This window comes from Leptopilina heterotoma, unplaced genomic scaffold (genome assembly GCF_015476425.1).
Source record: "Leptopilina heterotoma isolate Lh14 unplaced genomic scaffold, ASM1547642v1 Lhet_158, whole genome shotgun sequence".
NCBI classification, from domain to species: Eukaryota; Metazoa; Arthropoda; class Insecta; order Hymenoptera; family Figitidae; genus Leptopilina; species Leptopilina heterotoma.
In genome coordinates, this window is record NW_025110872.1 from 343,374 (window position 1) to 356,926 (window position 13,553).

Here is a 13,553-nt window from a genome sequence, read left to right on the forward strand (position 1 = left end):
GCTTAAGTTGCGAAAATGGGGAAAAAATTTTTTACTCTGCAAAAAAAAAAGACCAAATCATTAATCACTATTGAAAAGTGATTCATCATAGTTAACAATTATACTGATGATTATAATTTCCAACTTGTTATATACCTCATCCTTGTGTTATATATATTATCCCGAGTTTTGATAGCGCAACAAAGTAATGATAATGATTCATGAACAAGCATTTAAATTAAAACAAATATTTATGCACTCATTGAAAAAATGTACTTGATTTATATATTAAATATTATTATTACTCTCTTAATTTTAATCAGTAAAAATGTTTAGTAATTTCAATTAGTGACTGACTTTCTGCTTTAAAAATCACTATATTTATTATAGTAAAACTATATTTACTATTTACTTATTCAAAAGCAAAAAGTCAGTTACTAATTCGAAAAATTGAATTTGACGACCAAAAAAACTTGTTTTAGAAACTTCATAAAACTGACTATATTTTATTTACCTGACTTTTTTCCTAATTTTCATAAAAAATATTTACTTCTTTCTTATCCTGCTAATATTCAATTCTTGCAAAGAATTTTATAAAAATGACTCAAAATAATTGAATTTTCGGAAATAATTTTGTTAATTATCGACATAATTGAATTCTTTCGAAGAATTTTATTAAAATCTAAAAGAAGAATTTAATTATTTCAAAAAATTTTAATTAAAATTGTATTTAAAATAATTGACATCTCTCGATCTCGAACAATTTTATTAAAATATTTGAAAATAATTGAATTCCTGCAAAAAATTCTAATGTTTTTGTAAATTCATAATTGAATTCTTCCAAAAAATTTTAAAAAATTGATTTTTTTGAGGAATTGAAATTAAATTTTAAGAATAATTACATTTTTTTTAGCAATTCTTGTAAAATTCTATTATAAAAATAATTGAAATCTTGCGATGAATTTTATTATTTATGGAAATAATTATAGTTGCAAAGAATTTTATTAAAATTTTCAAGAATACTTAAATTCCTGAGTAGAATTTTATTATTCATTAAAATAATTGAATTATTGCGAAAAATTTTATGAAAATATTTAAAAAGAATTGAATTTCTGGGAAAAATTTTGTTATTTTTGAAAATAATTGAATTCTTTAGAAGAATTTTATAAACATTGTTTTAAATAATCAATTTTTTCGAAATTTAATAACTATTATGACAATTTTATTTTAAATAATTGAATTCTTGTGGAAAATTTAATTTGTGAAAATAAAAAAAAAATTAGGTAATTATGGAGAATTATCAAAATTTAAACTAAAATTTAAAAAAAAGAAAATAAAAAATAACTTTTGAGTAGAATATGAGAAAACGAAGGTTACGCGTTTTGCATTAAAGATTACATTTCCGATGAGGAAATGAATCATTTTAGTGTTTGTACACGAGATAGATTTTTGTTTCATTCTCCTAATGTTTTAGGCGCGTTCGAAAAATTTATACATATTATGAATATTATCGTTAATATGCAACATTAACATTCATTTAAAATTTTCTCCAATTTTTTTTATCATGAAAAATAAAAAATTTTTTTTTGTAACATAGGTCTTTATGGACTTCAAGGAAGGATATAAATAAACAAATTTGAAAAAGATACAGTAATTATAGTAAAAAATAAAAACTCACCCAAAATATTCCCATTTCATCTTCAGGGAGGTTTATTATAATAATAATAATGATTGATGATTTACTCCATTTATCTGAAACAATAAATTTTAAATGTATTATTATTATTATTATAGATTTTTGAAAATAACAATAAACACAATTCTATGAAAATATAAAAGTCTCTTTGCTTTCTGTTTCATGTGTCGACTCGAAAATTGACCTTTGAATCGAAAGTAAAATTTAGAAAGGGAAAGGAACTTTCTCATCCTTATTCATCCGACTTGATAAAAAAACAATAGCAAATGATAACTCAATTATTTAATTAATTTAATTTTTAAATAAATAAATAAATTTTATTTCTTCATTTATTGAATTTTTTTTTTATAACTATTATAATTTTCTTTATAACTTTAAATATTATTTTTAAAACCTTGTACTTTAATAAAGAAAACAATGAAATCTCTCGAATGTATGAGTAAAAAGATAACAAATTATGTAAGATAAAATACAAAATTTAATAATTGAAAAGTAAAAAATGAATTCTTAATTCTATCGTTTCATTTTAAAAACAAGACTTTTTATTATTTTTTTATGAGAATGTAGAAAAAGATAAATTCAGATTCAGTTTTACACTTTTCAAAAGAAAGAAGTTTTTTTTCATATAAAAGTTTTTTTTAAGGATAAATAAATATTTTTTTAATTAATTCCTTTAATAAATTTCCTAAAACATCGACTCTTCATCTATATAATCCGATTGAAGAATATTATTTTGTCTTGGACTTTGCACATCTTTTCAAATATATACGCATCAGTTCCACTCTTTGTTTCTTAGCTTTAAACGAACGAGGCTTTGTTAAATTATAATAAATGCAGCAGACTTAAAATACTTCACAATTTTTATATAAAAAAAAAAAATGAAAAAAATAAAAATGAACCCATTTTAGGAATATAAGTAAATAATATAGCTAAACTAATTAATTCAATAATTAGCTAAACACGTATAATTAATTTAAATGTATTTAATTAACTACGAAAGTTGATTAATGTATAATTAATTACCTACTAATTCAAATTTAGAAAGTAATGTATAATAAATTACCAAGAAAAATTAATTATTAACTATAATTGTAATTTGATTTACTATAATTTAATAAATAAAATGAATATCAATAGTAAATTCATAAGAAAATGAATAGCGTTTATTGAAAAATAATTGAATTTATTATTAAATCAAAAGTATTAATTTTCTCAATTTTTTTCTTAGATGTCAAAACAATTCTCAAATCTGTCAGTGGAAGACTTCGATCAGGGGAGTTGACAGCAATAATGGGACCTTCAGGGGCTGGAAAATCGACACTTCTTAACATCCTGACAGGATACAAGTGAGACTTTTTTTCTAATTAATTTTAATTTTTAATAGTAATTGATTAATTGAAAATTCAAAAATACTTTCAATGTTTAATATTCTTTTTTGGAGAGGAGGGTGGGAATTATTGTTAAATAATATAAATGTTGTTAAATAATATAAATAAATTAATATAAATGTACCTATGAGAAAAGAGACATTATAAAATCTTAATGAGATGTACAAAGTACTTGACTGATCTTCAAACATTCTTGCGAGAAATATTGTTCATTGCAACTTGTTTAACAAAAGGTCAATATTTACATCAGGTAAATCCACTTTTATTACCACAAAAGTATTCTCACTTGGAAAATTCAAATAACATTTAATAGTCTTTACTTTTTAATTAATGCGCGTGGCATCTCTGGTGAATAATAATAATAGAAAAGAACTACTGTATGAATATTAATATTTTTAATAATACCACTTTTTCAAAATCAAAATTATGCAAAATAAATTCAAAGTCGATTTTAATTTCTTTTCATTTTTATGGAATTTGATTTACTTAAATACTCTTTAAAAATTATTAAAAATTCTTTAAAAGAATAATTTTTAAATTAGTTTTAAAACCTAATTTTCGAAAAAGCTTTTTTCTTCCCTACACAGTTTTTCTAAGGATAGCAAATTGTTTCTAAAATAATTGAATTATTGTAATGAATATTGTTATTTATGAAAATAATTGAATTTTGCAAAGAATATTTTATTAAAATTCCTCAAAATAATTGAATTTTCGGGAATAATTTTGTTATTTATCTTTAATAATTGAATTCTTTCGAAGAATTATTTATGTAAATAATAATTGAATTCTTGGGAAGAATTTTTTTTAAAACCTAAGAGAATAATTGAATTATTTCAAAATAATTTAATTAAAATTATTGTATTTAAAATAATTGAATTGCTGTAAAAAATTCTATTATTTTCGTAAATAATTGAATTCTTCGAAAGAATTTTAAGAAAAACATTTTTTTTAATAATTGATTTTTTCGAGGAATTGAAATTAAATTTTTAAGAATAATTACATTTTTTGAGCAATTCCTGTAAAATTTTTAAAACCTAATTTTATAGGAAAAGCTCTTTTCTTCCCTGTACAGAGTTTTTCTTTTTTTTGATACTTAGTTATTTTGATACTTTTTTTTTGTCTCAATTTGATATCCTTAAAAAAAACTCTGTATTAGGCGAAATGGAAAATAAATTCAAAAATTCGGTTAAATATATAAAAATAATTTCGTTACATAAAAATTTGAATATTTTTCATTCCGTTTCATTTTCTAAATGAAATTTTTTAACAAAAGAAAAAAATATTTTCTCACTTTTGAATCAACGAATATATTCAAATTAAGAGTCTGAAGAAATTAATATGTCAGTAGTTCACATATGATGCGGTATTACTTATCAAACTGTGCCATGCGATAATTCGCTTTGACATTTATAATTAAAAACTCTCACTTCACATATATAAAAGTGAAAATAAATAACATTATTCTATTGTTTAAGAATTTTCTTTTTCGTCAAAATTTTTCTCTATTCGCAAAAATTCTAATTTCCGCAAATGAAAATAATTTTTTCGATTCGAAAACACAATCTGATAAATGAATAGAAATCTAAATAAAAATTATTACATTTAATTCGGCTAAATGAAAGTTCGAACTATAAGTGAAGATTCATAAAAATAGAAATTTGGCGAAAAGGAAATTTTGAACAAACATTAGTCACGACACGCAAAAAGTATTTTCTGCTGACAAAAAATATAAATTCCACTCTTTTTTTTGACACCAAAAAAACTTTAAACAGATGAAAGTATATTAATTCAATGGAAAAATTTCACTTTCTTCCGCTTACGCAACAGTAAAAATAACATCATTGACTGTATTATATTTATTTAAAAATTTTTTTGGACCACTTTCTACTTTTTTTTTGCTTCTTATTTGCTATTTTCATTACTATTAATACTGCGATTAATTATTATTAATATTATTATTAACATTTTTTTGTAGTTTTAAATTTGTTTTCAATTATTATTATTATTATTAATACATGCTATTAATAAATGCGAAAAAGATTTAATGTATATTAATAATTATAATGTTTCTTTTTTATAAATACTTTGCATAAAAATAAAACAAAATCAAATAAAGAAAAGAAAACGAAAAAGTTTTTTCAGGAAAACTACTCCACATATATATTCCGGTATTAAATTCCACTTGATTTGCATAAAGTATAAAAGTTACGTCACAGGTCACTCTATAGTGTCAAGGCGATTTCTCGATGCGATATTATATATGATGTGCGTTCGGAAAAAAATAATCTTTTTCTGTTTACCTTTTCTGCGAATTCAATTGAATTTTTTTCCCCTTTTTTTAAAAACATTTAATTTACACTTTCGCAATCGGAGGATGATTCAAATAATTTCCAATTCTATTATCATTTTTCAATCTATAAATGTGACGAAAGCTCCCAAGAAAGTTGCAAACTGAATTTTATAGGTTTTATATTTGTGTTAGATTTATCTTGAATAAAAGTCTAATTTTATTGATGTAAATTTAAAACCTGTTTTTATGGAATATTTCGGATGTAACGAACAATTTCAATTTCAATAATTTGTAAGAATAATTGTTTCTACTTCTTTATTTTTACTCCAAAAATTATTAACATAACCTCAAATTTTTTGCATCTTCGGTAGGATTCTATTTTTTTTAAACTTTTCCATGATTTCCAGACAGAATTTTAAATCCGAAAAGATACTTTGATTCACTCTGAAAATGATTAACTTCTTCCATTCGAAATAAGTTTTTTAAAAATTTCAAATTCAATTATTTCTTCAATTATTCAATTCAATTTTTAGAAATAATTAAGTAATTTCCAAAGTAATTTCCAAAGAATCTGAATTAAAATTTTTCAAAAAATTAAGTTCTTTAAAATTTTCCAGTTAAATTCATTAAAAAATCAAATTTTCTAAAATTTAAAATTGAAACCTTTTGAAATTCAATTATTTTTGAAATATTTAAGTATAGAATTATTCATTAAATAATTACTAATCAATAATTCTTTGATAGTTCTTCAAAAATTAAATTATTTAAAAATTTTCCACGTTGGAAATACAAATAAGTTTTAATTCTAAAATTTGAATAATTTTTTTTATTAATAAAATTTGTTAAATTAAAATTGTCCATAATTTTTTCTATCCATTCTTCTGTATTGATAAAAAAATACAGCAAAAAAAAAATAAAAATCGAACTCACAAAATTTGCTTTTATTATAAAGACTAGACTGACCACTTGAATTAAAAAGGAAAAAAAATGAATTTGAATTTTTATCTGATTAATTCAAAAGGAACTTTTTTTTCAAAAGTGTATAAAAAACATTTACGATCGTCTCTAAAATTGCTTTTTGATATTTTTTTCCACACACACACACACACACACAAATGTGCACAAATACACACACTAAGGATTGCATTAAACCGGTTTAACGACCTCAGTAATATAAACTTTTGCTGTTTGTTTTTATATAATAAAACTCCTAACCACTTGACATTTAATCCTCCCAAGTTCAAAGATATGTTTAATTAAAAAAAAAAATAAAATAAAAACAATTGCCGCATTCTATAGAAAATTTTAAACAATGAAAAAGGAGAAAGAAATACTTACTACCTTTTTTAAGTAAAATTAGCAATTTTAAAAATAATAGAATTTAAAAATTTTCTAATTTAAATTTTTGTTGAAAACACTAAAAAAATTCTAGTTTGGAGAAATTACAAATAATTGCAGAAATTTAATTATTTAAAAAAAAATAAAATTCTTCTTATAAAATTCAACTATGTTCAAAATTTGAAAAAAAATTCTCTTAAAAATCCCAATTATATTTATAAATAAAAAAATTCTTCTCCAAAGTTAAATTATTTTCATAAATGTCAAAAAAATTCTTGTCCTAATTTCAATTATTTTCAAAAATAAAATACATTTTTCTAATTTCAATGATTTTCAATACCTACTATTTGAATAAAATTTCCCAAAAAGAATTCAATTTTTATCATTCATTTTGTTTTCTTATTATTAGGAAAAATTTGAAACCTCTGGGGAGATTCGAACGCAAAAACCCAACTCGTATTAAAAACGTGCGCCTTAACGAGTGCGACCAACGCTGAGCCTAATATTAATTTTTGAATTATTAGCAGAAAAAAATAGTTTTTACTAATTTCTTAAGTAATTTTGTTAGAAGTAGTTTTTTTTATTGCTTGGTCAAAAAAAAAAAAAAAGAGTTGTACTAATTATTTTTTTGTTTTTCACATGCAGAACTACTGGAACGGAAGGCAGCATCACAATGAACGGTCACGAGAGGAATTTGAGTGCTTTTAGAAAATTGTCATGCTACATAATGCAAGACAATCAACTTCATGGCAATCTTACTGTCGAGGAAGCAATGAAGGTCGCCTCTAGTCTCAAACTAGGCTCTCATGTTTCACGAACAGAGAAAGAAGAAATGGTAAGATCACTGTAAATATTACATTTACCGTTTTCTACACTACATAGCACTTCTCCCAAGCGGTGAAAATTATTTTTTAAATTTCTCAGATACTAAAATTTCAAAGTAAGAAATTAAATAAAATTAAAGATCATTTTTGCTCATTTCATACTTTTTTATCTTTAAAATTGAAGATTTCATTTTACATTATTAATTACTTACTTTAATTTACATTTATTTACTTTAAATTAAAATCTCCTTAGGTTTTTAATTTTGGAACAAAAGTTATGATTTTTAGTTTAAAATTTCAATTTTAAAGCAAAAATGATAACTTTTGTTCCATTTTATTTTAGCATTTTTAATTATTTACTTTAATTTATATTCATTTAGCTTAATTTAAAAATTTTAAATATTTATTTACTTTAATTTTAAAATCCTTTTAGATTATTTCCAACTTTGGAATAATTCTAAATAAAAAAAAAAATTAATTCCAATCGTAAAAATGTAAATTCCCTGTTTTATTGTTTTTAATATCGTTTTCATTATTTTAGATTCAGGAAATTCTTGACACTCTAGGATTATCAGATCATCGGCAAACAATGACCTCGAATTTAAGTGGCGGTCAAAAGAAAAGACTTTCCATCGCACTAGAACTAGTTAATAATCCACCTATCATGTTTTTCGACGAGCCAACTAGGTAAATATTCCATGCAAAAAAAATTACACTACTGAAAAAATTTTCATACTCAAAAAAAAAGTATTTTTCTGATTTTATATTAATATCTAATTTAAATATTTGTTAAAATAATTTAATTCTTGCGAAGAATTTTATAAAATTTTTTAAATAATTCATTTCTTTCGACTCATTTTATCCAAATTCCAATTTAAATAATTGAATTCCTGAAAAATTTTTATTATTCATGTAAAGAATTGAATTCTGTTTGGAAATTTTATGAAAATAGTAGATATTGAAAATCATTGAATTAGGAAAAGTTTTTAAAAATAATTAAATTTTGCAAAGATAGCGGAATTATGTACTAGCACGTAATTATGTACATTTACCTTAACTGTAATTTAAATTTAAAAAAAAACGTTATTAAGAAAATTTCCAATAACAAATTAATAGTAATTTATTTACGCCTGCAAACGATTAAATTATAATATAATTGGATAAAATTTTCTCAAAAAGGAATGAGAATTTGAATATGAAAAAAATAACTGACGTTTGTTCTTTGTCTTGAATTTTGAAACTATGTAAATTTTCAAATGAAGAAAGTGAGAATATTTAAAAAAAAGAGGCAATCAAACATTTTTTCTCTCTGTTTTAATGCGAACAGTTATTGTCCATTAAAAAAAACTGTCGAGAAGAAAAATAATATATGTTGAAATTGAGTCATTTTTCGATTATTAGTATTCTAAACTAGTAGTTGGAGTAAAATTATGCATTTTGCAGAATTCTCAGGCGTAGTTTTAGTTTCAGAACGTTTCTCGTAATCTCGTTCGCCACAACTTTCTCATTTATGTCGAAATAGACATTCGAAACGAAAAAACCATAATTAATAACCCGAAAATTTTTTTTACAAATTTGTAGGTAAAATTTTCCATTTTTGATTTTTAAGAAAATTAGTCTTTACTTTCAAATGTTTAATTATAGTCTTATAATGGTAATAATTTCCAATCAGTTGTTTCTATTTCGTTATATAAATTTTTTATATACAAAAGAAAAAAATAGTTAAAATTAAAAAAATTTACGATCGAGAGACTCTGAAATTGCCTTCTGATTTCCAAGGATAACCAGAGATTGTTTGGTGCAATCAAGCAATCTACTAATCGCCCGTAACATAAAATGCACTTTTCCATCCTTGAATGCGGTTTCACTAAACCTTTTCAATTTTTAACTATTTTGATTTTTTTACACAAAAACTCCCCTCCTATTTAAAAAACGGAAATAACATTAACAACTTGAAAAAGTCTTGAACTTTTGTCACAAACTCGTAAATAAAAATTTAGACATTTTAAGAAGTTTAAAAAAAATTCATGGCCACCTTCCGCGGTTATTTATTGTTTTCTTTTTGCCTCTTCTGAATGAATTTTTAATCGCGTTTTTTTCTAAAAAGAGAAATAATGTCACAAGTCATAAACCTTGAATTTGAATATATTATTGTTAATTTGATTTTAGTGGTTTGGATTCATCTTCCTGCTTTCAATGTATTTCGTTATTAAAAACCTTGGCACGTGGGGGACGAACAATTATTTGCACTATTCATCAACCCAGCGCAAGACTTTTTGAAATGTTTGACTCTCTTTATACTTTGGCGGAGGGACAATGTGTTTATCAAGGCTGCACATCACAATTAGTTCCATTTTTAAAAAGTCTCAATCTCAATTGTCCCAGTTATCACAATCCGGCATCTTTCAGTAAGTAAACAACAATTTATAAGTTAGAAAAAAATTACAAATATTTTTTTTAAATATTAGTCAATTTATTTCAAGTCTTAAAAAAATTCTTAAAAGACTCCGGGGGGAGAAAAAGGGCATTTTTTCCCCTAGGAGTCAAAATTTGTTCCCTTTTCAAATTCCCTGACTTTTCCAGGTTAAAAGTATATGAAACGTTCAAATTTTCAAAGATTTTAATTTGAAATTCAATTTTAAATCAATATTTATCAGAAAATTTTCTACGAGAATTCAATTATTTAACTATAAAATAAATATTTTACTAAGGGCATTTGAATCATTATGACGTCACAGTTTGTGCAAAGAATGCGTTCTAAAATTGTAACGTCATAATAATTCAAATGCCCTTAAACAATTGAATTTTCCTAAAAAAAATGTTATCAACAAATTTTTAAATAATTGAATTCTCTTGACAAATTTTAATAAAATTTTTAAGAATAATTGCATTTTTCGAGAAATTTGATGAAAATTGTATTGAAAATAATTGAAATTCTGACAAGAATTTTATTAAAAGTTTTGAAAATAATTGAATTTCGGAGAAAAGTTTTATTATTTATAAAGATAATTGAAATTTTGAGGAAAATTTTTGTTAATTTTTAAACATAATTGGATTTCTGCAAAGAATTTTATTAAAATTATTTTGAAAAAAATTTGAATTATTCCGCAAAGAATTTCATTAAAATTTTTAAAAATAATTTTAGTCTTTAAAGAAATTTAATTAAAAATGTATTGAAAATAATACATAAATTTTAATAAATAAATAATTGTAGCAAAGAATTCCATTAAAATTTTTGAGAAAAATTGAATGGCTTTGTGGCATTTTATTAATTATTTTTTAAAAATAATTAAAGTCCTAAAAAGCTTTTTATTATTTATGAAAATAATTTATTGAATTCTTGCGAACGATTTTATTAGAATTTTTTAAAATAATTGAATTTCCAAAAAGAAATTTATTACTTTTAAGAATAATTGAATTCTTGCGATGAATATTGTTATTTATGAAAATAAGTCAATTTTGCAAAGAATTTTATTAAAATGCCTAAAAATTATTTAATTTTCGGAAAGAGTTTTGTTAATTATCGACATAATTGAATTCTTTCGAAGAATTATTTATGTAAATAATTGAATTCTTGGGAAGAATTTATTTTATTAAAATCTAAAAAATTAAATTATTTCAAAAAACTTTAATTAAAATTTTATTTAAAATAATTGAAATCCTGCGATGAATTTTATTATTTTATAAAATAATTGAATTTCTGAGAAGAATTTTATTATACGTTTGAAAATAATTGAATTTCTGCAATCATTTCTAATTGCTTCAAAATTCAATTTGTTTTAGTGTTTTTAACTAAAATTCTTTTATAAATCCATTATTTTTAATAAAACTAGTTAAATATATATCAAAAAATTTAACTAATTTCAGAAGAATTTTAGTTTAAATTTTTTTTTTAAATTTAAGTTTTTTTATATTTCTAATTAAATTCATTTAAAATTGAAATTTTACAAACTCTTTAATCAAAATCTTTTAAAGTTCATCTACTTATGAAAATTGTAAATGCAATTCTTTTAAAATTGAATTAATTTTGAAATAATGAATTGAAATTAGATTTCAAGAATAAACAGCACAATAACTTTAGAAAACAATTTTCCAGGATTTCGATGAAAATTCCCTGACTTTTCCAGGTTTTCCATGTTTTCCAGGTTTCCAAGGTGTATAATTAAAAGATATCTCGTAAAAGAAAGTTTCTCATAAAAATTGTTCTTTTTTCCAGTAATTGAGGTGTCTTGTGGTGAATATGGAAACAACATAAAAAACCTAGTGAATGCAATTAAAAATGGTAAACGAGACGTTCGCCGTGGCTATTCGTTTTCCGACGAAAAAGAAGCATTAAATAATTCGTTGGCAGTGTCAGAGATACCAAAGGATACGGAAATTGGCGCAAAAATCACTGAAATCAAGGACAAGAATGACGCAAATAATATTGAAGACAAGTTTCAGGATAGAAAAACAAATGAGAGTAATGGAATGATTCCAAACTACGCAAGCAACGACATTGCTAAGCAAAGTACGTTTTACTTTTACTACTACTACTACATATAAGCATATAAAAAATTTTTTATTTTCAACAAAAGTCGTTAATCACACAAGTTTTTTTCTTTTGTTTTGTTTTGTTTTGTCTTGTGTATAAGTTTTTTTTTCCTTTTTTTCTAAATACCACATGTTGGTTTTTAATATTTTTTTTCTATGAACTGTATAATTTATTTTTGAATATATTTCAATTCTATTATATCAGAGTTATAAACGTAAGTTGTGGTTAAAAAAAATCTTTATATTTATAAAGATTATTTGAATAAAAGATTTATTTTGTTAGTAACTTCATTTTTTTAATACTGATAATATTTTAATTTAATACTTTTTTTTTTCTTTTTATTAACATCAGGCTTCGTACTCAATAATTAAATTTTAAAAAGTAACAAAAAGTAGCTTAAAGATAGAAAAAAAGTACACGAAGAGAAAATATATATTAAATTTTGTAAAAGTATTTTACAATTTGGGAAAAAGTGCAACAAACCGAAATTATACTAAATTTCACATAAGTTTTTATATAAAGTTTAGTATTTTTTATATCAAAATTTCAATTTGTCGCATTTTTTCCCAAATTGTGAAATACTTTTACAAAATTTAATATAATTTTCTCTTCGTAGGTATAGTAAAAAAGTAGCTATCAAAAAATTAAACTTGATGACTCAATTTTTTTTATAATTTATTTTGTTTACAGGAACTAAAATATTTCAAATGATTTCAATGTAACACATTTTTGAAATTTAACTATTTCTGAAAATTACAAAAGTAATTGAAATCTTGAATTGAATTGAATTGAATTTTGGCAAAGAATGTTATTAAAATTTTTTTAAAAATTGATTTCCTGAGAAGAATCTTATTATTTACAAAAATAATTGAATTCTTACGAAGAATTTTATAAAAATCTATTTAAATAATTGATTTTTTTTCGAAAAATATGTGGATAATTCTAAATAATTGAATTCCAGTGAAAATTTGTTTATTTATGAAAATACCTAATTGAGTATAATTTTTCCTGTCGAGTCTATAAATATTGATACTAATTACATAAATTTCTATCTCCCAGATGATGTATCGATAAGTCTCGATGTAGAAAAGAAGGATAACATTAATCTTTTGGACGAGACAATTGTCGTAACTCCGGAAAGATATCCAACCTCAGAATTTACACAATTTTGGATTGTTCTCAAGAGAACGCTGCTCTTCAGCCGGAGAGATTGGGTAAAAAAATATAAATTAACTTTATAGTCTATAAAATTAAAAAATGTTATAATTAAAATTTCGCATTAATTAAATTTTGAATTTGAATTCTTCAATTTCAGACACTAATGTATCTTAGGCTCTTTGCCCACATCCTCGTTGGTTTGTTAATTGGCGCTCTTTACTACGACATCGGAAACGATGGCGCAAAAGTACTCAGTAATCTTGGATTTCTTTTCTTCAACATGCTCTTTCTCATGTACACTTCAATGACAATTACCATTCTCTCGTGTAAGTGTTTAATTATAAAT

The 13,553-nt window shown here is 22.6% G+C and overlaps 2 protein-coding genes across 4 annotated transcripts in view; one reads left to right on the plus strand and one right to left on the minus strand.

Annotated features, from left to right (window-relative positions):
• LOC122498730 (101 kDa malaria antigen-like) overlaps positions 1-13,553 on the minus strand; it is a 101,046-nt gene that overhangs the window by 55,609 nt on the left and 31,884 nt on the right. The window contains exon 2 of the mRNA XM_043606611.1: positions 1,658-1,731. The gene's annotated coding sequence lies outside the window, so the exon portion shown is untranslated. The remainder of the gene's footprint in view (positions 1-1,657; positions 1,732-13,553) is intronic.
• The window catches only part of LOC122498729 (ATP-binding cassette sub-family G member 4), a 28,196-nt gene that overhangs the window by 12,750 nt on the left and 1,893 nt on the right, over positions 1-13,553 (plus strand). For all 3 annotated transcript variants that reach the window (XM_043606607.1, XM_043606609.1, XM_043606608.1), the window contains 7 exons: positions 2,904-3,021; positions 7,337-7,526; positions 8,057-8,202; positions 9,685-9,923; positions 11,732-12,025; positions 13,109-13,263; positions 13,365-13,533. In XM_043606607.1, coding sequence (XP_043462542.1) covers positions 2,904-3,021; positions 7,337-7,526; positions 8,057-8,202; positions 9,685-9,923; positions 11,732-12,025; positions 13,109-13,263; positions 13,365-13,533 — 1,311 coding nt within the window. The remainder of the gene's footprint in view (positions 1-2,903; positions 3,022-7,336; positions 7,527-8,056; positions 8,203-9,684; positions 9,924-11,731; positions 12,026-13,108; positions 13,264-13,364; positions 13,534-13,553) is intronic.